Raw genomic sequence first — 25335 nt, forward strand, 5'->3', positions numbered from 1 at the left:
AGGCTAGTTTTTCTCACTTTCTCAGTGCCTGTCTAGAGATTAACAGTCTTTTTTCTGGTAAATTCTTTCTTTCTTTTTTGCACATCTAGCTTGTTGTCACTCTGTGTCTGACGTGTTTACTCAAGATTAATTAGTGGTCCTAGGGGAGACAGAGGATAGAGAAGTGAATGTGAAGAGAGATGTTTGCCTAGAAAAAAGACTGGGATTTTCTGCTTGGCTGGTTTGGAGCGTGCAAGATAATAGGTAGTATGCTATGTAAAAATTCTTATATAGACTTTTATAAATCACATATATACATAATACATTGTATTTTTATAGTATGGCAAAAGAAAAATCCCAACAATTCATTGTTTCATAGCGAAAATTAAATCGGAATAAAAATGTGTAAATATATAATATATATGGTCTGGATAAACTTTATATTTCCCTAACAAAATTAATCAAACATTTTTTCATTTATTGATATGAAAAGAAGGATACTTTTCCTTATTCATGATATAAAAAAAATTATATATTCATTCTTGTTTTCCTGTGAGAATATAGCACTAACTTTCACAGAAATATGTTGGTAAAATAACACCGCTTTTTGGTATGTGTAGAATTTATTTATAATATAATAAAATTATTTTTTTTACTGGTTTCAATAAAAATTTTCTGCTACTAATTTTAGTACCAATGCTAGGTAATTCAGCATAACCTTCTATTAAAAACACAACAAATCTATTTATTGGAAAAATACAACCTGCATACAATTTTCTGATGGTTTGCTTATTACTTGGGTGTAATTCGTATCAGTATAACTAATAGTTGAGCTTTAAGCCTGTGGGTTATGTGCATCATATATCCTTTATTGCCTCTTGTATCCTCTATTGCCATCTTATATCCTCTTATATCCTCATTGCATATTCAGATAAGGAATTTCACATTTAGATGCCTCATCAGAGAAGAAAATTTTCCTGAGAACTCTTCTGGTACATTGTATTTTTACTATATTTTTTTGATTTTGTATTTTTTTTTATATTGTTTACTTCTACTTTACTTAGGTGGAGTACAAGCATCGATTCGGGGATCGATTGTCGCGTCCCGACGAGACGTGATAATTCGGTCCCTGAGAGATCGATTTCTACCCGCTGATTCAGGCGGGTAGTGTAGACGTAGCCTTACATACGCAATTAGTTCGAACAATTTGTCTAAAATTTATTTCTGTCATGTCATCGTTACAGAGAGGGCTACTGAAAATGAAGATTATTCTATTTTTACAACTTTGCCTGTGTATATATGCAAATATAAAGCTTTTGTGTTTATATATTCAATGTCCTTTCTGTGAAGATAATAAACTCATTAATTGTAGTTAGCCTGAGGTAAAATCCTAAGTGAAGACAAGGCAGTTTGTAGCTTTCACCAGGGCCGGCTCTAGGCACCAGCAAAACAAGCTGGTGCTTGGGGCAGCACATTTTTAGGGGCGGCATTCTGGTGCGGGCCATGCCGCCCCTAAAAATGTGCCCCGGCCGCCCTAACTCACCTCCGCTGCTGCCGTTTGCGCGCCGCTGCTCGCCCTCCCTCCCAGGTCTCAAACCCCGGAGGGAGGGGGAGATCTCGAGCGGCCGCGGTGCGCGAAACAGCTGATTCGCGCGCCGCGGCCGCTGGGGATCTCCCCCTCCCTCCCGGGTTTGAGAGCCTGGGATGGAGGGCGAGCAGCGGAGCGCGCATCAGCTGTTTCGCGTGCCACGGCTGCTCGGGATCTCCCCCTCCCTCCCAGGTTTGAGAGCCTGGGAGGGAGGGGGAGACCCCGAGTGGCCGCGGTGCACGCGCTGCTTCTCCCTCTCCCTCCCTTCCTCCCTCCCTCCCTCCCTCCTAGGCTTGAGAGCCTGGGGGGAGGAGGCAGGGCTGGGGATTTGGGGAAGGGGCGGAGTTGAGGCGGGGCCGGGGGTGGGGTAAGAAAAAAACGAGGGGGGGGCGGCCAAAATTGTTTTTGCTTGGGGCGGCAAAAATCCTAGAGCCGGCCCTGGCTTTCACACAAGTTACTATGGGCGTGTCTGGAGTGTACCTTGACCTGCTGACAAATATGAAAATTGCAAAGTACTTTGTCTTCACTGGAATTTTACCTCACATTAGTTAACTGGAACTAGCCAACATGTGGTAAGAACACAGCTGTTTTCCTAGGGAAGAGAAGTGAGATGAGGTGGGGGTGGAAGGAGTGGAACACATTGCAAAATTAATGGGAAGTAATGTAAATATTTTACACTTTCTTACTTTCAAGTTTTTGAAAGTCACCCGGCTTTATACCATGCAGCAAACAGGTTACTGAGTGTCATTTTATTTGATAATCAAAAATCTGATAGTGTTAATGCCCCCTTGGTCCAGTTTATGTGATCTTCCATTACATATCTTATTGTGGTTATTCTTGCCTGCGTACCAGTATAATCTAATCCAGCACTGCAATTTCCTTCAAGCTCATTTTTAAAAAGACCACACACAGACAGAAACTGTGTTTATATATATTTAGTTTTCACTTTTGCCCAAACTAAGGGCAACATATTCTCCCCTCAGTAATCTTCGTGTAATTGAGAGTAATGTCTACACTGCAGTTGAAAACCCATAGCTGGCCCGTGCCAGCTGACTTGGTCTAATAGGCTCATGCTAAGGGGCTGTTTAATTGCAATATAGATGTTTGGGCTTGGGCTGGAGTCTGGGCTCCAGGATCCTACGAGGTGGAAGGGTCCCAGAGCTCGGGCTGCAGCTGGAGCCCAAAAGTTTACACTGCAGTTAAACAGTCCCTTAGCCCGAGTCCCACAGGCCCTCCGTGGGTGTCTAATTGCAGTATAGACATACCTTGATTGCCCAACTTCAGCTCCCCATCCTCTCCCCCTCCCCCCAATCCAACACCTAGCTTAATCTTATGTGATTTGTTTTATTACCTGGGCTTTGAAGTCAATGGGGATTTTATTGGTGTAGCAGAAAACAAAATTTAAACCAAATTCTCTGTACGCAAGTAAGTGAATGAACAGCAGTTTTGTGTGTGTATGTATCTACAGAGAGGCAAAGTTGGGATCAGATCCAAACTTCCCCAAAGTCTGGGGCTGTGTGTATCTGGGGCTTTGGTTTGGGCCTGTTTCTGCTACTGCATCCGACTTCAAAGAGGAAGGGCCAGACATTAATGTTCTCTTTTCTATTTAAGTGATCAGAACATGCGACTTCTGAGTTGCCTAGCATATGGTTACTGAACAATCTATAGTTTAAGGAACAAGACATGTGGAAATAGTATACATGGAAAGGCAGCTAGTGAAAACTGTTCATTCAATGTATTCAGTTCCTCCTTATCAACTTCTCACAGTAGTTAATTCTGCTCATTTCATGAACATAGGTTTTTACTCCAAATACTCTACAGCTTGTGCTATTTAAACTCTAATCTCAAAGCCTTTAAAAGGCAAGGTTTAAAGAAGCCATGAAAGATAGTGTCCAATGTGGGTTTTTTCTATACAGTATAGTGCATCTGTTTTTGCTATGAGTTATGCAGCTGCTGAAACTACTGAAATGGGGAGTGTAATGTGCTCAGTGGCCTGTCACTTGTAGGGGAGAAAAAGTCTCTATCGCTGACTAGCATGTGATCAGCACAGTATCAAGAGTAAGACATAGGCTCGATATATACTAGGAACTTGGTGAAACAGATTATGGAACAAAAACTTTGTACTCCAGTCCATGGATGCCCTTGCTGTGAAATTATTTTAGTTATTAGAATTTTTATGGCACTTGTTTTTGGCTTTCTTAACTTTTCTCTTTTTAGCCCTGGCTAGGGTTTTATAGTACATGGACAGTGCACATATTTTCATTTGCCTTCAATCGGGACAGGGTGCCAGCTGAATACAAAGTGCACTGTATGTGGAGAAAGGGGGGGAGGGGGAATTCATACCAAACCTCCTCTGAATGAAGCAAGTGTTTTTGCCTGTACTGTTATTAACTCAACACCCAGTTCAGAGCCAGAAATGGATGCACTGGGATGTGCTTTCATAATTTCTCTCCAGTAATTGCTTGCACCATTCATTTTAAGATCTCAGAGTTCTTTGCAAACTGTAAGTAATCAAGCCTCTGAACACTTTTGTTTAGCAGGTAAGTATTACTATATCATTCTTTCAAATGAGAACTCATGTCACTCAGCATGCCACTAGCCAGGGCTGGCTCCAGGGTTTTTGCCACCGCAAGCAGCGCAAAAAAAAAAAAAAAAGCCACGATCTATAATTATAATTAATGGAGATATCCCATCTCCTAGAACTGGAAGGGGCCTTGAAAGATCATTGAGTCCAGCCCCCTGCCTTCACTAGCAGGACCAAGTACTGATTTTTGCCCCAGATCCCCAAGTGGCCCCCTCAAGGATTGAACTCACAACCCTGGGTTTAACAGGCCAGTACTCAAACCACTGAGCTATCCCTCCCTCTGCAGCAGCAATTCAGCAGAAGGTCCTTCGCTCTGAGCCAGAGTGAGGGACTGTCCGCCAAATTGCCACCAAATACCTGGACGTGCCGCCCCTCTCCTGAGTGGCCGCCCCAAGCACCTGCTTGCCAGGCTGGTGCCTGGAGCTGGCCCTGAGTAGTTGGCTGCCTTGTGTGATGTCCTCACCAGGATTCAAGCATTGTCCATCGTGTGCGGGAGCCATTCCCAATAGTGATCCCCACAAGAGGTGCTTGTTGTGTCTCAGTGATTGACACATTAAGGAACAGTGCTCCATCTGTAAGTCATTCAAAAAGAGGATACAAGTGTTGAGAGACTTATGGCTGAAGCAGTACCTTCCGAAGCAGGCCCTGAGATCAGCTTTGGCACTGAGGCCCTCATGTGATTGGTGGTCGCCTGTGGAACTGGCAAGTGATGCTGCACCATGTTCAGATCCTGCAATTTCCCCCAAGAGGAGGAGGATTCATTCTCCCTCTCATGTGGTGAGGAAGAAGTCCCGTAAGACTAATCAGGACCACTCTCTGGTTCGGCTAGACTCTTCCTCATCTTCTACGGGGAGTACTGACAGCACCAGACTCCTTCCTACATGTGGATGGAACAGGGCCATCCAACCACTTACCAGTACCCCGCTGAGATCAGTGAGAGCCCATATCATCAACTCCAGTTCCGGCCTTGGGGGGTCTGTTGAGTCCAATACTGAAGACATAGGGACCAGCACCGACTGTTTCCACATCAGTGGGTCTTCAGTCTTGCTTTGCCTCTCAGTCCCTGAGTCTCCAGTAGTTCAGGAGTTTTCCAGTATTTTCTGGTGTTTCCAGGAGTTTCTAGCACTTCATCCTCCATTGTGTCCTTGGCACCTTCTGGTCTGTATTGTGACAGCAAACAAAATAGCTCAGATTGCATCTGCCCAAAGGGCATAAACTCTTTGCACGAGAGCCCTGGCATATTGAAAACCACTGATTTAGACACAGCAGGTCGTGATCCAGTACTGGAATTGAAGGCACTGAGTCGTGGCGGCTCCAGTCAGCACTGCTGATTGGGCCATTAAAAGTCCCATCGGTGGTGCTGCCTGGCTAAGGCAAGTTAGTTCCTACCTGTTCCAATGCTGCACTGTGCCCCGGAAGCGGCCAGCAGCAGGTCTGGCTCCTAGGTTGGGGAGGGGAGGGGGGCACGGGGCTCAGCGTGCTGCCCCTGCCCCAAGCACCGGCTCCAAATTCCCATTGGCCAGTTCCTGGCCAATGGGAGCTGGGGGGCGGTGCCTGTGGGCGAGAGCCACGCTGAGCCACTTATGTGCCTCCACCTAGGAGCTGGACCTGCTGCTGGGCACAGCGCAGTCCGCGGTGCCAGGACAGGCAGGTAGCCTGCCTTAGCACCCCAGCTGCGCTGCTGACTGGGAGCCACCTGAGGTAAGCCTGTGCCCCAATCCTCTGCCCCAGCCCTGAGCCCTCCCCCCCCAAACCCAGAGCCCCCTCCTGCATGCCAAACCCCTCATCCCTGGCTCCACCCCAGAGCCTGCACCCAGAGCCCTGACCCTCCCCCCGCATCCCGACCCTCTGCCCTAGCCCCGAGCCCTCCCCAAACCCCTCATCCCTGGTCTCACCCCAGAGCCTACACCCCCAGCCCAGAGCCCTGATCCCCTCCCACATCCCAACCCCTGCCCCAACCCAGAGCCCCCTCCTACCTGTATTCTGCAACCCATCCTCCATCCCTTCTGCACTGAGGTCCTTACTTTTGATGTTTGGTGCAAAGGAACTGAGGGAGGATGGGGGGGCAGTGCTGCCTTTATACACCCAGAGGAGGGGGTAGGGCCATAGGGCATGAGCGCTGCCACTGTGGGTACTGCTAGGCAAAGTTCTCTGGCTTCGGGACACTGGAGGCACACACACCTACATGGAATACATGTGCGCATCCAGAGACTACCTATACCTGCTGATAGTGGGGGGCAGAGTGAGGGCAGCAGCAGGGGCACATGACCATGCATGCCCCCTCCCCTCACATGCATGACCTCTGTGTGCATCACATCTCAAAGAACAACAGGTACAATACAGATAAATAACTGTTTTAGCTGAGGAGCTAGATGCTTCCTTCACACAAAAGCAGCAGGACAGAGAGAGCACTAGAAATGTGGACCTGTTACTATGCCAGTTTGTACACTGCAGCTCCAAGGGGGAAAGGTCTGCTGGCAAGTATCTGCGGCCAGACACCCATCGGTCAGTACATAAAGTGCAGTCAACAGCGCACGGTTATGGAGAAAAGATGGAAACTGTAACCCAATTTCACCTTAAACTTGAAAACCAGAAGGCAAATAACAAAAAATTCAACATTTTTTTTTTTCAAATTGTGATTTTAAAGTCAGTCATGATTTTTTAGAGGCCTGACTCAGACTTTTGAACTCTTACACTTGACAATAGTCTAATCCTGCCCTCGCTGGTAGGATTGTGGCAGGAGATGTAACATGAGACAGCATCCAGGCATCTCCTGCCTGCATCAGCCAGGGCAGGATTTGAATCTCTCATTATTTTAGCATATGACCTCCATTCATGCATTGGTGACCAGTTACGCACACAAGTAGTCCCATAGACTTGAATTCGGTGAAATTGCTCATGTGAATAGCTGCTCACCAATGTGAGGAAGAAGATAATTTGTCCTACAGTGACATTAAAAGTATATAATAGAGATGGATATAAGGCAGTATTCATACCAGTAACAAAACACACCTCTGTAACATACATAGTCATTTTGATTCCTCTCAAGCTGACTGTTAATATAATTTCAGAAATGGACTTCTGAAAAATAAACAGGGTATAGCATAGGAATTACACATGAATTAACATGCTGTTTTGAGAAGAGTGAGCATTTGAAGGCTATTTTCACTCTTACAGATATTTGATTTGTCAGCCTTCCAATTCAGAATAATTCTAGTAAAGTAAGACTAAAAATAGTTTAAGTAAATTCTGTTAAATTATGTATCCTGTACCTGAAGTTCAGCATGTAACATTTTTCCTATAAACAATATTTTATATTGCATAAATCTTTAATGTATATTCTAATTCTGCTGCTTAGATGGAGATAGTAAAAAATAATACTTTGAACGCAAAACACACAAATTAATTTTCACAACACTCCTGTGTGATTGGCGCAGTATGTATCATCCATTCGACAGATGACTCAATTGAAATAGAGTGATTAACTTCCTTGAGGTTGCCCAGCTAACCACTGAAAGGCTAAGAATAAGACCCAGGAACCCTGACTATCTACTGCACTATCTTGGTCCCTAATATATTCATTTCCTGTGTGAACTCCCTCACCTCTTCCTGGGCCTCTCACTTGACTAAGAACATTCTAAAACTTGAAAATTGATTGACAAGCTCGACAATCTAGGGCTAACTCTTTTTTTATGGTCGTATTGTTTTCTTCCACAAATTTCAAATTGAATCCCATTGTTTTTTGTAAAACTGGACTATTGCAAAACCCACTAACATGTTTTTGTATGCTTTCTTGCAATCATCTTTTTTTTACTAAATCAATTTAAATTAAGTTGGAGGCTGCTAGTCCATCATGTGGACTGTGTCCTTACAGTGATTTTTAACAATGGAAATTGAAAAGGATCACATAAGTTGCTGTATATATGGAATAGTATTAAAAATATATTCATATTTATATTTTAATTTTCTGTACACACTAATTAGACTGGAAGTACAAGTGTATAATATCCTGGATAATATTTGCTTGGTTTTGTGCTTCAAGACTTCAGTTGTTTAGGTGATTCTCTTCAGGGAAGTAGTATAGAATTTTTATATTTGAGCTAGTAGAAACAGTGGACCGTATCCTCACCTGATGTAAATGACAGGTTCCACTGATGTCAACTGAGTTATATTGATTTATAGCAGCTGAGGATGCTATAGTATCTGACCCTGGCTCCAACTCTCAGCTTCGATTCCTAGTTCTGATTCAGGCTTGACTCCTGGATCTGGTAATTGGCAGCTGACTCTGCTGCTAACCTTTGGCTTTGTTCCCCTATGTGGATACCAGCTCTGAATATTAGGCCAGACCACCTCTATCTTGGTCCCTAACACTGATATCCGCAATTGGGACCTGTGGCTTGGCACTGGCAGTCCACAGTCTGGAAAAACAGCTGGGCAGGATGGCCAAGCCAGAGATCTTAGTTCTTTTTCCCCCATGACAATTCTGACTTCTGCCACTCTCTGTCTAAACTCCTTTTTGTACCTTACTCATGCCATGCACCCCTATGTAGTGTGAACCCTTGCAATTATGTTCTCATAAACACTCCTCCCAGGGTTTCTCTCACAAATTATACTCTCTTGTATGTGAAATGACAGTCCGATTCTTAAGGGTCTGGGCTACCTGGGGCTTGTCTTCATCCTTCTTTTCCTTTTTTCCCCACGTGTCCTCAGCCAGATCCTCATGGAAAAAGTAGGAGGAACAACTCCACAAACTGCTCTTTCCATATTTTTCTTTTGCCACTTTAGATAAATGAGTCCTAACAGGCCAGTCAGGTTCAGCATATCCCTGAGCTTTGGCACCTGTATCACCCACTTGTACCTTGTTAGAAACTGTTACAGTACCTGAAGCCCCAAGAGGTGTGCTGTTCCGGGAGATTAGGGGGTGGGGGTCTCCTGCCCTGGTAGCTCAATGGCCTACTGTGGAACACTGACCCCACCCCAAACCTGTGACAGTGTTGCTCCTCCATCTGGGCAACCAAGGCCAACAATCTTGCCAAATCATCTCAAAGCCTGTGCATTAGGTGGCATGGCCAAGGTAGGTGGGAGCTGGGTGGCTACCTCTGGCACGGTGCACAGCACAGCACAGCCAGTGCCTTCCCCTACTGCGGGCCATTGACCCCCATTCTTGGAACCCAGGGGCCTCAGCTGGCCTCCCTGCTGGCTAAAGGAGAGAGAGGCACAACCCAGAGACAGTCTCACCCTCTTCATCCTCCAAATCAACCTCAGTCAGGTTGAGACCCTCGCTTCCCCCAGACTCAGACCCCTGTGAGAGGGATTTGGGCTCCCACCTGGAGGGGAGGTGCCCATCACCTAATTCACTACCTACTGTAAGATGAACGTTTCCAGCAGTGGTCATGAGGTGTTCATCTAGCTCCCGACCTCCGTAATGCTTTCTCAGCATTGGGGCCATGCTAGTGGGCCTCTCTGCTGTAAAGTCTTGTGGAAACCGAGAATCTCTCTTCCCCACCGGGCAGCGAGCGTAGGCCCACGATGCCCTGGCAAAACTACGGAAAGAAACCCTCACCCCCACCCCAGGGGCAACCACCCCTTAATGCATCCGGGAGGGCTGGACTGGCCCTTTCCAGGCCATGAGAAGCCCCTCTAGAAGTCCTGTCCCCTTCTGTGGTCTTTCTTCCCCAAGCACAGCAGACTCCTGCTGTGGCAGCACAGGAAGGGGCCACTGACAGAGAGGCAGCCGCTGCTGCCGGCCCCATATCCCAGGACGCCCTGCAGCTACAGGCTGGGTCCCACTGCGCGAATGGGGGAATGGCCCAAGGCCATCCCTGCACTAGCTTCCTCATCACGGGGGCCCTGACATAGCCCCTCACACCATGAGCTGAGGTGGTGGGGAGGGGACTCAGCTGCAGGCCGAGTCCCAGTCGAGCAGCTCCTGGAGCGGGCACCCTCAGTAGCAGCATGGCCCTCATCCCTCTCTCTTGTGAGCAGATGGACGGGGGCAGCAGTAGCGTGCCCAGGCTCAGCTGAAGGCCCTGGAGGCCTGGAGCCAGCCACATCAACTCCCTCCTCCCAGCATGGCTTCTTCTCCTCAATGGGCTGTGCTGCCAGCTTGGGGACCAGGAGTACAACCCCTGTGGCAGGACAAAGACCCCTTTGACAGGGTGCAGCCCCACAAGCAGGAAGGGGGATCCCAGAGCATCTACTTTTCTCTTCACATGCTGCCTCTACTGGGTGCAGAAGCTGCCTCGATTTTCCTTCTCCTGGCATCCTGGAACTGGGAACTTAAAAAAAATCCTGGGGGAAAAAAATTAGGAATCCTGGATCTGGGGAACCCAAAAAGTAACCTTGCTGCTGCTGAAATAGAGCAAAAAGCCTCCCTTCCCACCCATCCCCTCAATGTCCCGGGCTAGGCTTTAAATTAATGGGGGGGGGACACACACACCAATCTGCTTCCCTCCTTCCCCAGCTGGTTAAATGGGTGGCTAGAACCTCTGGAGTGCATCCCCTGCATTGCTCGGTGAGTGCTTTCCTCCCCCTTTCTATTGGGGCAGTCCTAATCACTGCTTGTCCCATCAAATTTTCCATCCATTCATGTAGGTGGGTGCAGATGAAAAGGATATCTCTGCAGATGGAGCTGGCTTTCTAGGATATGTCTACCTTGCAATTAAACACCCGTGGCTGGCCTGTGTCAGCTGAGTCGAGCTTGTGGGGCTGTAAAATTGCAGTATAGATGTTCAGGCCAGGGCTGGAGCTCAAGCTCTGGGACCCTATGTGGGGGGACTGTTCCAGAGCCTGGGCTGCAACCTCAGACTAGACGTCTGCACCTGCAGTTTTACATCCCTACAGCCCAAGCCCTGTGAGCCGGAGTCAGCTGACACAGGCCAGCTGCGAGTGTTTAATTACAGTGTATATATAACCCTAGTGTTTTCCCAGGATCTGCCCTGGGCTGGGTTGGGTTGGGTTGGGTGGGTGGAGGTTTGCAAATATCATGTCTGCCTAATGGGATGATATGAGAGGATCTAAAGGAGATCTCTTTGTGGAGATTTCCTCCCACAGAAGCCCATTCCACAGATTTAACATATGGGGTCATCAAACCATTGTGTCCCGCTTTTAGAAAAAAAATACCTTCCCTGGGCTTACCACGTACATATCAGGTTTAATTCCATACAAATAAAAAACAAAATACAGTCAGCCATGTTAATTCCACTGGAAGAAACTGGGGCCAAGATTTTGTCAAAAGTGATTTAAGGTACCTCGATTTTTTGGGTGTCTCACTTCAGCCTTAAAGGGGCTTGGTTTTCAGAATGTGCTGAAAACCAGGTCCCCTTAAGATGCATTAAGATGGCACCCCAAATCATTAGTCACTTTTGATAATCTTGGCCTTATTTTTTTAAATGCAAATGACAGTTCAGTGTCAATATTGTTAATATTGTAGTATATATTTATAGAGCTGCAGTCATCCTCCAAGACTGGACTTCACACAGCTAGGTATTGTTTATTTAAAGAAGAGAGAGTCAAGGTGCAAAGAATATTACTCGTATATAGTGTAGTAGAAACCTGGTGAACTTTAACCTTAATGAACGTGCTGGAGAGAGAGATTCTTTCAATTTGCAAAGCACACAGTGATAAGGCAAGACTTCCTTAATCTCTCCAGTTAATTTTGTAGAAACAGATTTTATTTCTCCTCCTTATTGCTTCTATATCTCGCGAGAAATAACAAACTCTTATTTATTGCTGATACATCTTCAGTGGTCCCAGCATGTGTCGCTGATGTTTGAAATCAGCTAAATTGGGAGCAACAAAGAGAAAAGGAAGATGAGAATGAAAAGTAAGCCTGAAATATGTGTTTGAGTGTTTCACTTCTGCAGAAATATAATCTGAACAATAGGTATATATGCACCCAGAAAGTCTTTGAGAATTTAGGAAAAAATTCAAAAATACATGAGAAACAGATCAGGGGGAAACAATTTGGATAAAATTATAGTTCCTTTATCTTTCACTTAAACTTAAAGCAAACCTTTACTGAAGTTTCAAAAAGTTTGGTACTTCTCTATTTTTAGTACCTGGACCTCCATGGTTCTGCTTCTTGTGAGAAAATCAGCAGTATTGAAATGATGAGACTATTTTTTTCCCCCAGAGTTTGCAGCCTAAGTCGTAGTAGTACCAAAAATCTTGCAGGTGAGACTTCTTACAAGATTTCCAGTTGGGTTCTGCAGATCTAAGAAATTTGGATAAAGAAGTGAACTTCTGGGTGCTTCTCAGAACCAAATTCTAAGTCTTTTGAGATCTGTCAATCACTGAGGCCCTGTTTACAAACTGATCAAATTGATTGGCATAGCTATTGCAAAAAAAACTATTCCACAATAGCTATTTCAGAATAACTCCCCGTGCGGACACTATTCCAGAAAAAGTCTTTATTCCACAGTAATTACTCCATTCACAAAGCCAAGTAATTATTCTGGAATAAAATCAATTTTATTCTGGAATAGAGTGCCCAAATGGAACAGTTAAACTGGAATAGCTCTGTGTAGACAAGACCTAAAATAAATGAGATTTTAGGAAGAAAATAAAAAGGTGAATGGAGTTATAGGTGTGCGAAGGATTTCTGAGAAGAGACTTCTTGTTTATAGCTCCTCTCTCTCTCTCTCCTCCATTCAATGAATGAGCAATAAAACAACACTGAACACTCCATTTGAGATCTCCCGCTATCTTCATATGCGTTGTCATATTTGTTTACAACAAGCATTAATTTTATGCAGTATGATTACAAAGGAAAAATATTTGTTTCTCAGTATTGGTTTATTACCTTATGCTTTACTAAGTCCCAGTGTCTTTTCTCTGTCGTTCATTAGGTACACCTTATTTGTTCAGTATTTATGTTTTTAATACACCTCTACCCTGATATAACGCTGTCCTCAGGAGCCAAAAAATCTTACTGTGTTATAGGTGAAACTGCGTTCTATCGAACTGGCTTTGATCCGCCGGAGTGCACAGCCCCGCCCTCCTGGAGCACTGCTTTACCACGTTATATTTGAATTCGTGTTATATTGGGTTGCGTTATATCGGGGTAGAGGTGTACATCCTTCTAATATTTCTGGCTTTGGTAAATGTTTTGCCTACATTTGTTGAGTGGGGTTAATTAAGTGGATGCTACATGGTCTTTCTAAGACATCCCTGATTTCCTAACCTCACCCTTAGTTGTTTTTGAATAAAAAATATGGTAAATGAGACTGGATTTACAATGGTTTTTACTCTATACTTAGGTTTGGCAGAATTCAATTTCTTTGAATAATTTTGATGGATGATATAAATGTTTGTTTTAAAGCATTTTTTCTTTATCATTTTTTTCAAAATGTGCACAGTTGCAAGAAAATATGGGAGGCAGGCAACAGAATGGGTCAGTTAATTATTTAATGACAGTAGACATTGATTTCAAAAAGTTAAAGCTTTGTAACTGCTAAAACACAAATTGTAAACAACATTTGTCAAAATATAAGAAGTAAATATCCTTAAATCAAACTTTAATAAGATCTCAACCAGCATTTTTGTTTCTTTGCCTCCTATCAATCATTTTTTTTCATCCGTTTCTTTGTGTACAGTGAAATTGACGTTTACTGAAATTTACCAATAAAAATATAATCCTTCCGAGCCTACCTATACTCAGGCTACGTCTACGCTACCCGCCTGAATCGGCGGGTAGAAATCTATCTCTCGGGGATCGAATTATCGCGTCTCGTCGGGACGTGACAATCGATCCCCGAATCGACGCTTGTACTCCACCCAGCGGAGGTAGGAGTAAGCGCCGTCGACGGGGGAGCCGCGGAGGTCGATTTGCCGCCGTCCTCACAGAGGCGTAAGTCGGCTCCGATACGTCGAATTCAGCTACGCTATTCGTGTAGCTGAATTTGTGTATCTTAAATCGACCCCCCCCCCATAGTGAAGACGTAGCCTCACTGTAGCACAGTTCTAAACAATAACTTTATCTGACTTCTCTTGATACGCAGTTAGAATACTTCATAACAAAATCTTGTTTTAAAGATGGGTCAAGAAGGCACTATTTGAATCAGATTAGATGTAGCCAAATTTGAAGCCAAGATTTTGGCCCCAAATTGTGGATAGCTCACAAAGTACACATCCAAACCAGAATGGGGAAAACAGGCCCATCTGCTTTTGACTCCGACCTAGTATCAAAATTATAAAGGCAGGTTCAAAGATATGGTGATTCAAAAATGAGCCCCTTGAAATTTGAAGAGATCCAGATTTGCGCTTCTGGTTGTAGATTACCTCTACTCTTAATGAAAGCCTACAACAGCTGTTGATGGCAGATTCCAAACATAGGTAACCACTTGGTGGGGAAGGGAGTGAGATCACATATATTTTAGTTTCCTTTAATCAGTTAAAGACAGACATTTGAAATAAGCTTTGAGTAGGTTATCTACTGCCTGTTCTACACATAGCAAGTTAGCATTTACAAGAAGGTACTTGCATTGACTTGCATGAAGAAGAAATATTTCATAACCCACTTGTCTGAAACTGATACTTCTGTGACTACAACTCTTCCATGGGAGTTATAGAGGCAATGTGCAAGGAAGAGTTTAAAATTGTGATTAAAAAAATTGGGCCACATTATTTTTATTATATTGACCTAAACTTTACAAACCAGTTATTTACACATGAAAGTACCGACAAACAGTGCCTCTCTTACTATTTGTACCATATCCAGAGACACCAGCTTGCTCAGTCAATTGTTTAACCTCCTTTTTGAAAGATGAAAATATTAATTATTTAGTGATGATCCTTGTTCTTAAAAATGTGATGTGTATATTGTGTAGCTTTTGCCATTGCTACTGTATTGAAGTCCCTGTAGAATTATTGAAGAATTTTTTTCTTCAAATTAACACTGTCCAAAAAGAAATGGAGAAAAAACAAACTAGAAATACTAACTGATTGATTCCCTTTTGACTAGCTCCTTCCAGTTCAACCTCCAGAATTTCTTCACCCTCTTCTATTCTGCCTATGTTTTCAGCAAGTACTTCAAAGACCTAAATCTGTTTTCTTTATCTCGACACATAGTCTGCATCTAGGATAGAGAATCTGACTTGTGAAACGTTTCAGATGCTCTAAACAAACGTTAATCATTGTGAGGCTGTCAATTGAAGGATCCCCATAGTGATAACTAGATCCTGGAAGGGCCTGCCTAGGGCCTGACCTAGACTCAATGAGAGTCTTTGCATTGACTTCACGTGGTTTTGGATCAGAACGCTGGTGAGGAAACTCCCCAATTCAGAAAAGCTTTATTGAAGGTGAATATGCATTTGCTCTTGGAAGTGCCTTTGAGTGACCCCAACTTTAGTGATGGGTCAAAGCAGGAGTGGACTTACACGAGAATAGCAATCTAAAAAGAAGGGTCCCCAAAACAGGAATTAACAGACCAAATTGAAGGACTTTCGTCCATTTTTGAGAACCAGACTCAAAATTCTGAAATGTTTGGGTGAGGTTTCTTTGGCTCTGGTTTCTGGCTGAAATCAGAACTGGAACTGTCAAAGTCCCTGTGATAAATGAAAGGGGGAGTTGTGGGGGCTCCCTTTTATGGACACCCAACCAGCCAGTGGCTATAATATCCCTCTTAGTAGCTGTTCTCTAATTGCTCTACCTGTAAAGGGTTAAAAAGTCTCACTGCTATGCATAGGTAAAAGGAAGTGAGTGGGCACCTGGCCAAAAGAGCCAATGGGAAGGCTAGAACTTTTTAAAATTGAAAAGACTCCCCTTTTGTCTGTCTGTTCTCCCGGGGAGAGGCGGACAGAGCAGCAGCTATGCTGTAAGAAGCTTGGGCCAGGTATGAAAAAATCATCAGTATCATACCTAGAAATTACTCATTTAAAACCCCAGATATTTAAGTCGATCAGGAAATGTCTAGGAAGACACGATTAGATTTATTCCTTTTATTCGTTATGGCTTGTGGATTCCTCTGTGCTGACCCCCAGGTGCTTTTGTTTTGCTTGTAACCTTTAAGCTGAACCTCAAGAAAGCTATTCATGGTGCTTAATTCTTGTAGCTGCTCTTTTAAAATCTAGCACTAGCCTCAGTTCCCAGATGTATTTTCTTTCTTTTTTTTTAATTCATAAAATTTACCTTTTTAAAGAACAGAATTGGATTTTCGTGTCTTAAGAGGTTTGTGCACATGTTGTTTAATTAGCTGGTGACAACAGCTGATTTCCTTCTTTTTTTTCTTTCTTTTTCTTTCTCTTTCTCAGCTCTTCCTCAAAGGGGGGGTGAAAGGGCTTGAGGGACCCCATAGAAAGGAATTCCCAAGTGTACCCTCCTAGGCTCTCAAAGGGGTCCTGCACTTGGGTGGTGGCAGAATCTACCAATCCAAGATCAGAGAAAAGCTGTAACCTTGGGAATTTAATACAAGCCTGGAGTGGCCAGTATTAATTTTTAGAAACCTTGCGCCCCCCCCCCGCCCCGCGCACTCAAAGTGCCAGAGTGGGGATTCAGCCTTGACAGTCCCGTAAGAGGGGCTGAACTCTGAGTGTTCCTCTTTGGAAGAAGTAGTACTAGAAATTTCATTTCTGAGGTTGGGGAAGAAATTTCTCATGAAGAAACTCAAGAGATTCAGCTTGTTTAGATAAGCTTCAGATAAACAGCCAGATTTTTGCACGTCTGAACCAAACCCCAGCCCTAGCGCATAGAAACGATGGTGAGTGAGGCTAAATGAATACTTCAGTTATAGCACTAGTCTATATGACATGGAAACAGTCTTTGATCCAGATCCTCAGCTGGTATAATTTGGGATAACTCCATTAAATTCAATGGTGCTGTGCTGACTTACACAACCTGACAGTCTGGCCCTTTGTGTTTTAGTAACAGCTCTAAAGTATTTCATAATTCTGCCCTATGTTGATTCTGATGGCTGAAGTATCTGTTCTCATTTATTCTAGGAAATTTACCAGTGGTGTGGCTCAACATGCAATAAATTTGAGCGTCTGAAGGCTACTCAAGTTGCTGTTGGCATTCGGGACAATGAGAGAAATGGAAGATCTCAGCTAATTGTTGTAGAAGAAGGAAGTGAGCCAAGACAACTTACAAAGGTATTGTAAATGTATTGCTGGTTCAGATACACGGTTATCCAGACTTCTGGGCATGTCCTGCCGCCATACTACTTCACCTCAGGATATGTCATCAGATCTCATAATCTAAGCAGGACTGGATCCAGTCTTTACATAGAGGAGATCCTCACCAGATACCCAGCAACTTCATTGCTCTGTCGTAAGAGTGCTGTATACACAACAGCTGCTAGGTGCTCTTCCCCTTCAGTCAGGTAGTGCCCCAGCATAGTGCTATGAGGTGATTTACTCCCTTTAAGTGCTGTCTTTCATGGCCCCCTTTTTGGAAAAGTAAAAATGTTAGCCCTTGTGTCTTGAACAAATCCCAGTTGAGTAATTACATTATACAGGCATAAATTCATCCAGCAGTTTCCCTAGCAAAGTTATTCCTTTCCTCTCCTAAATAAACAATATAGGGCTTGGTCCTATGCTCTTTGAAGTCTTCGATAAATGTCTATCAGGGATGGTCTAGACAGTATTTGGTCCTGCCATGCGGGCAGGGGACTGTACTCGATGACCTCTCGAGGTCCCTACCAGTCCTAGAATCTATGAATCAAAGGCAAAGCTCCCTCAATGGTGCAGTATCAGAGCTATATAGAGTTGTGGGGAGGTTTATGGAGGGGAGAGATGAGTAGTGGGTGTGCCTTGTAAAGCTTGGGAAAGAACTGGTAAAGGGAGCGTAACAAACAAATTGAAGGACTTTGGAGGGAGGACAAAAGTCCTTGTGCATTGCTCTGGAACATCACAGCTACTTGAAACACCTTTGTACTATGGAGCTAGCCCATGGGACTTGAGTAAATCCCATTTTATTATATATGGCAAAGTTATTTTTCATACACAGAGATGTTTAAAATAATAACACAGACTTTGAATACAGTTATATGTAAAAAGATTATCAGCTGAGTCAGGTCATGTCTACACTCTGGGAACTGTACTGGCATAGCTACAGCGGTGTAGCTATTCTAGCATGACCCATAGTGTAGACACAGCCTATACCAATAGAAGACACAGCCTATACCAATGTTCTGTTGGTGTAATAACATCACCTCCCTGAATGACACTAGCTTGGTTGATGGAAGCATTCTTCTGCGTCTACACTGGGAGTTATGTCGGCGTAGCTAAATTACTTTGGGGTTTGGATTTTACATACCACTGAGCAATGTCCCTATGTTGACCTGAACTTTAAGTATAGGCCAGGCCTCAGGGCTTGTCTACACTTGAAACACTACAGCAGCACAACCTCTGCCAATGGGAGGGTTCTCTAACTGGTGTAGGTAATCCACCTCCCCAAGAGGTGGTAGCTTGATCGATGGAAGAATTTGATCTAGCACTCTCTACACTGGGGGTTAGTTGCTCGGAGGTTTGATGTAGCCTCACTCTCATTTAACCACCAAAAGTGCCTGCCATTATAGGCTGCCTCCATGCTCCAGCAGAGTCCTGGGGGGTTGGGGCTGCAGCCACAGGGTGTGTCTGTGGGGTCAGGGCTCGGGTGGAGGGGGCGCTTGGGGTTTCTGCCCTGCAGGAGCACCAGGACTCAGGGCTTTAGACCGGGGGAGCACTGGGGCTTGGAGCTTCAACCCCATGGCTCCATTCCCAGCTTCAGCTTGGGGGGGGGGGGAACACACCATCAATTGGGGCTTGAGCCCCGGGACTCCGCTCCCAGTTTCAGCCCCGCGGGGGTGCCGGGGCTCGGGGCTTTAGCTACGAGGGGAGCGACGGTTTCAGCCCCAGCATTCCCCCCGTAGTTAGAGTCCCGGCACACCCCTCCCCCAACCCCCAGCAGAAACCCTGAGCACAGTTGCAGGGCTGAAGCCCCAATCCTTGGCGCCCCTCATGGGGCTGAAGCTGGAACAGAGCCACAGGGCTAAAGCCCCAATCCCCAGCACTCCCTCCAAGTCTAAAGCCATGAGCCCAGGTGCTCCCAGGGGGAGAAGCTCTGAGCCCCCTGCCAGGAACCCAGGTGGCTCCTAGGGTCAGAAACCCCTCCCTCCCGAGTCCTGACATACGCCCCCCCCTCACCCTACAGCTGCAGCCCCAACTCCGCCATGGCAGAAGTCTGTAATGTCTTGTTCAGAGTTATGGACCATTTCAGAGGTATGGACAGCCTCCATTCCCGAGGTGTCTGTAACTCTGAGGTTCTACTGCACTTGCCCCTCTCCAACTAGGTGCAGATCAGATGATGAGAGGTGCAAGTGTCCTGATGTACACTTTCAGTTCATTTTCAAATTGCAAAATTGCATGTGAATATTTTGGACATGCAATGCACCTTCAGAAAGGGAGGCCACACCTCAGCTACTTTGAAAACATGACCCTAAAATAATTTACTTTGACATCAAAAGTCAGATATCGCTTAGGATTTGGACACCAGTGGCTACTTAGGGAAGGTCTACACTTAAAATTAATGAAGATGCTCTACGCCGAGGGGAGAGAGCTCTCCGTCAATATAGTTAATCCACCTTGGTGATAGCTATGTCAGTGGGAGAAGCTCTCCCGCCAACATAGTGCTAGTCTACACCAGTATTTAGGTTGGTATAACTACGTAACGTCACTATCCACACTCCTGAATGATGATGTTAAACTGGAGTGATTCTGTAGTATAGACCTGGCCTTAAATCCTTAAGGTTTTCACTTTCTAAAGTATGTAGTTCAGCTGAAACTACCTACACAGCCTACCTCTAGCACTTCCACTCAGAGGCAAACACACAGCATTAACCACAGCTAAGACACAGTTAAGCTAACACAGCACTAATGAATCATGTAAAGGAGTCTGTATGACTAATTTGCCTCAGGGGCGAAAGGCACAGAACCTGTCCTGCTCTATTGCGTAAACAATTATTACTTACAATCAGCATGACAAAACAGTGGTGCAGCAGAAACTGTCTTCAAGCGCACTCCATTAGTATTGCTTCATGCAGTAACAAGGGGGAGAACACATTCCAGACCAGAAATTAAATGTGCCTATTCCGTTTTGCTGAAGAATTATTTTATGTTCAACTTTTTGCTCCTTTCCCATTTGGAAAAAAAAATGACTGAAAAAAATTGGTTTAGAAACATTAATAAATACCAAATGTGTTAGGAGGTTAGTATGTGAACTGTAACCAGATCACAATGTTGGTCAACATTTTTCAGCTATTGAAGATTCAGAAAACGGGGGGGAGGAAAGGAGGGTGGCATTTCAGAAGGAAAAATTACAAATCTCCCCCTCCCCCACTTTTAAAAATCTACTCTAGATCTGGTTGAAATTGAGTAAATTTGTTTGTTTTTTTTAAAAGGGTTCCCATCCTCTAAGCAATCCCTCCCCGCACCCCACCCCCCCATACACACACACACATTGTCAACTAGCTCAGGTCTCAATACATAGTATATATTATAAAGGAAAAGTTACACCCATTCATCATTAAGGCGTTGAGGGCCCTGATGAAGTGTCACCTACCTGCTCCACTGTGATGCTCAGGAATGCATAATTCTGTGATATCCCAGCTACTAGGCTGTACAGTATTTGCTTCTTTTTTTTTTGTCTGCACTGCTGCCTGATTGAGGACTTCTGGTTTCACAGGGTGCCTGGCTGACCGGTAAGTCCGTAACTCTGGTGTTCGTATCTTTGAGGAAGTCCATGGGCTTATGTGGGTGTACAGGCTGGGACCTGGATCTCATCACAAAGCCCTCATTCAGCTGTGTGGTTCTATTAACTTGTGTAAAGTTCCTGGAACCTATAGTGACCTAGACAGGTGATTAAAAGGACAGGGAAAATGCCAAGGTTGTACTTTGATTTCCCTGTCCTGGAAAGTATTAGTGAATAATGATTTTCATTACTTGCCCAGCAACGATGGAGGGAAAGTTTCTGCTTTTCCTTTCTTACTAAGGTAAATATTAATGTGGAAAACTATTGGTGAGTTAAGTGAACAGTGTTTAGTGCTCTGATTGCTCACTACTGTGGCAAGTCTTCTCCTGTGATCAGCAGTACCAGGGAAGTTCTGTGGGCAGTGCTTCAGGCAGCAGGGATGGGGTGTTGGGGCTGCGTCTGCAGTGCCTCCATAGCACTCCCAGTCATTGCAAGCTTTAGGGAAATGTGCTACCATATAGCCACTAGGTCAGGGGTTCTCACCACAATTTTTTTGGTGGCCTCAGAATGTGGCCACCAAATCTTGCTAGTGGCCACTATGACAATTTCCCCTAAAATAATTAATTTAGGAAAAACAAATAAATATGCACATATACATGTCCAAATCATAGTTATTTATGTAGGGTTTTTATTTGCACACTCAATAGTAGTAATAATAATGTACAGTTGTCTCTATTCTTTACTGGACCTAAACAGAATAGAAACACAAATAAGGTGTTTTGCATGTTCTGGTCTTTTTTGTTGTTGTTGGGTTTTTTGCTTTTTTGGTTGTGGTTTTTTTTTTAGACTCGCTAGCTAGTAAGTCAGCTCCTGTGAAAAGTGATATTTATATATTTGTTAGTATCACTTTTCAGAGCAGCAGACTTGTTATCTAGCTCTGAGGCAGTGATGAGTGATATTTACAAACATACACATACCACTTTTCAGAGCAGACTTACTCAGCCCTGGCAAGTTGGGTGACAAATTAAGCCCTGGATGGGGAGGTGGGTAGGGAGACAGCGGGGGCCAAGGGTGATGAGGGGGGTGGTGAATCCAGAGACCAGGGAAACGGAGCCCGCCACTGCACAGCCAAAACCCGGAGCCGAAAGCCCCATGGTTGGAGCCTGTGGCTGGAGCCTGCCACCCCAGGCCTGAAGTCTGAGACCCACCGCCCCCAGGAAGGTGGGGAAATCACACCTGCTGTCTGCTCCTCTGGCGCTTGTGGCTCCAAAGGGGGTCAGGGCTCAACACATGCTTGTAGCCCAAGGGGAGGAACCACTGCTTTGCCCCCACCCCCAATCACTGCCCAGGAGGCTGTGACCGCAAGAAAAGCCCCTTGTGGCTGCATGCAGCCACACTGCCTGCATTTGAGAAATGCTGCACTAGGCCATCTCTCCGTCCTCTTTCCTTCTTTAAGCGCCTGTCCCCTGATGTTGTTGTTTTTTTGTTTGATCCTTTGTGTCTTACCCTTGCTGCCATGATGCTTCTGCTCATAACACTCCCCTAATGCCGTTGAGTAGATCAGAAACATCATTGTATTTGTTCACTCTGGTGCCAGAGAAGTGTCATAGGCTGCGGCGGAGGAAGGTGCCACCCATTTCCCTAAAAGAAAAATTATAAAATGAGTGGGTGGGAAAAAGTGAGATTCTCATGATCCTGTACCAGAATGGAACTCCTGAAGGTTTTTTTCTCCCTTGGATGTGGGCACATGACTCTTCCTGTTGCTTGTGAACACTCGCAAATAGATCCTATTCTGGTAGGCAGTTTTTCTCGCTGATAAGATGCCAGGCTGCTGCTATATAAGTACATGTTTGCAATGCAAATATAGATGAATTTACAACAGAATTGCTGCCTGGGTTGTAGGAATTAGTTGTTTGCCTCTTGGGGAAAGCCATGCCCTGCGTTTGGCTTAATGCACAAGTATAGTTTTTTGTAGTTTGCAGAAATCTCTGCAGTCTAAGCTTCAGTTGTCTGCCAGGGAAACTTCTCCCCAACCTGAAAAGCTTTCCAGGGGCTTTCAGTGAGATTTGCACTCCTAAATCCCTTAGGAGCCTTTGAAAATCGTAGTGATCGAGTTTACTAGCACTAAGGTTTGTGGGGAGGCAAATTTTACTATTCATGCTGGCAGAGCTTGCACTTCTACTTGAAGAACAAGAACAGTACCATGTGACTCCGCTGACCAATCACAACTAAGCATGAATATTCTAAATTTGTGCTGTGCTGATCAATCTACAGAGTAAAAAAAAAATTGAACATTGAATTAGAAAAAGTTGGCTAAGGCCTGATGTACACTTAACATTTATATCAACATAACTGTGTCACTCAGGAGTGTGAAAAATCCACACTCTGAGTACTGTAGCAATGCTACATAACTTCCAGTGTAGACAATGTACAATGCTTCCATCAACCTAGCTACTGTCGCTTGGGCAGGTGGTGTTCCTACACTGACAGAAAAACCCCTTCTGTCATTGTAGGTAGCGTCTACACTATGGGGTTGTGTTGGCATAGCTACGGTGCCATACCTATGCTGCTATAGACCCTCTAGGGTAGACATGGCCTGAATTAACTACATTGATCACTTTTCAGAGTGGTAGCCGTGTTAGTCTGTATCAGCAAAAACAATGAGGAGTACTTGTGGCACCTTAGAGACTAACAAATTTATTTGGGCATAAGCTTTTGTGGGCTAAAACCCACGTTGTCAAAGGCATGGAGTGGAAAATACAGTCGACAGGTGTATATACACACAGTACATGAAAAGATGGGAGTTGCCTTACTAAGTGGGCGGTCAGTGCTAACAAGACAATTCAAATAAAGTGGAAGTGGGTTATTTTCAACAGTATAATACCAAGGGAGGAAAAATCCCTTTTGTAATGGTAATGAGGGCAATGTAACCAGGGTGACCCTTTTCAAACAGTTGACAAGAAGGTGTGAGTAACAGTAGGGGGAAATTAGTGTGGAGAAATTAGTTTCTGTAGTGACCCATCCACTCCCAGTCTTTATTCAGGCCTAATTTGATGGTGTCCAGTTTGCAAATTAATTCCAGTTCTGCAGTTTCTCATTGGAGTAAACAGACTAAGGTGTCACAAGTACCCCTTGTTGTTTTTACATTGATCACTGTGTTATTCACTTAGTTCTGTGATTGGATCTGATTATCAGCTGCTGCTGGGGTGATCAGAGAACAGGAAGAGACACCCTATTCTTTCTTCTGTAGCAGCCCTATCTGCAGTAGATGATTTAATCTGTTGGCTGTATTACACCTATCACACAGTGGATTCTCTTCCCAGCACTAGCGCTGGGACTGGAGGAGCAGCAGAGAGAAACTCTAATATTGTCAGTTTCGCTCTGCTTCTGCTTTCTCTACTTTCACTAAGGGAAACATTACGAACTAGGCTCTCTGAGGTTGCAAATTGGAGAAGCTCCATTGAAGTCAATGGAGCTACTGTAGTGACAATTTTACACAGCAAATATAGTGACCTTATGTGACCAGAAGCAGGGGTGCAATACTCTCTTGAGATTCTGCTGGAGGGACTCTAAAAACATGAGGGAAGGATCTGGCAAAATGTTTGATTCCCATGATCTCACACAGAAGTTCACAACCAGTGTTGCCACCTCTTTTGGTAACTTTTATCACAAGTATCCTGAGATTTGACACTTTTTCCTAAAAGTGTCAAACAAAAGAAGTAATTTTCTAGCCCCCATGGTTGTGGGGAAAACAAAGCCTATGAGCTCAAAACCCAAAAGGCAAATAAAAGAACCCAAAATCGACTAGTTTAATAATCTCATCATTTGGGGGAGGTGTGTTTGACTCATTATTTTTTAACTTTGGGTTGGCATTAATGTGAATCTAATGTAGACAACCAGACTTCCATCGATATGGGTTATTTCCTCCTCTTCAGTCTTTGGAAGGAGAGTCTTATCTTTCAAATGAACAGCTTTATTTTGCCAGTTGGCATTTTTTCCAAGTCAGAGTAACTTCCCTGTAGACTCCACCCAGCTGTAAATGTCAGGAAAATGGATTACCCGGTCAGTTAATTTGCTGAAAAGCAGTTACACATCCTTCTTGAGTGGCAGTGTTAGAAAAGAAACAGTCACATGTCAAAAATTAATATGTATAAACATATATAGTAAACACTATAAGCTGATACTGATCCCATCTGTTGCTCACCAGTGTAATGGTACTGTAGTCACCGTTCAGTGACAATCCAGAACTCAATAAGGAGAGCAGTTAAAACAAATGTTCTTTTATGGTCTCTTGCACCTTCAATATCTTTTCCTGTCCCATCTGGAAAATAACAGGAATGAAACGTTAGCCATTGCCCAGCAGTGTTTCTTTCTTAACGTGTTCACATCAGGTTTTTTTTTTAAGGCAAACCCTGTTTAAATAATCTCACATGGTTTCTTTTGAGCTGTGATGTTTTTGGATCTGTGGGAAATAGCTGGTGAGTATGTTCTTTTGATTCATGTTATGCATTTCACAGAA

At 44.3% G+C, this 25335-nt stretch overlaps 1 protein-coding gene and 1 long non-coding RNA gene across 3 annotated transcripts in view; one reads left to right on the top strand and one right to left on the bottom strand.

Annotated features, from left to right (window-relative positions):
• SCIN (scinderin) overlaps positions 1 to 25335 on the top strand; it is a 94360-nt gene that overhangs the window by 20373 nt on the left and 48652 nt on the right. Inside the window, exon 4 of the mRNA XM_005300581.4 lies at positions 17090 to 17239. Coding sequence (XP_005300638.1) covers positions 17090 to 17239 — 150 coding nt within the window. The remainder of the gene's footprint in view (positions 1 to 17089; positions 17240 to 25335) is intronic.
• The window catches only part of LOC101936470 (uncharacterized), a 39224-nt gene that overhangs the window by 4077 nt on the left and 9812 nt on the right, over positions 1 to 25335 (bottom strand). The window contains exons 2-5 of one of the 2 annotated variants that reach the window (XR_509051.4): positions 25021 to 25137; positions 22323 to 22457; positions 20688 to 20974; positions 4750 to 5311 (exon numbers count right to left, since the gene is read on the bottom strand). This is a non-coding gene — a long non-coding RNA (uncharacterized LOC101936470). Of the gene's footprint in view, positions 1 to 1841; positions 5312 to 20687; positions 20975 to 22322; positions 22458 to 25020; positions 25138 to 25335 lie in introns of those variants that run through there. The other variant, XR_509050.4, reaches the window with a different exon arrangement.

Source organism: Chrysemys picta, chromosome 2, assembly GCF_011386835.1.
Source record: "Chrysemys picta bellii isolate R12L10 chromosome 2, ASM1138683v2, whole genome shotgun sequence".
Lineage (NCBI taxonomy): Eukaryota > Metazoa > Chordata > Testudines > Emydidae > Chrysemys > Chrysemys picta.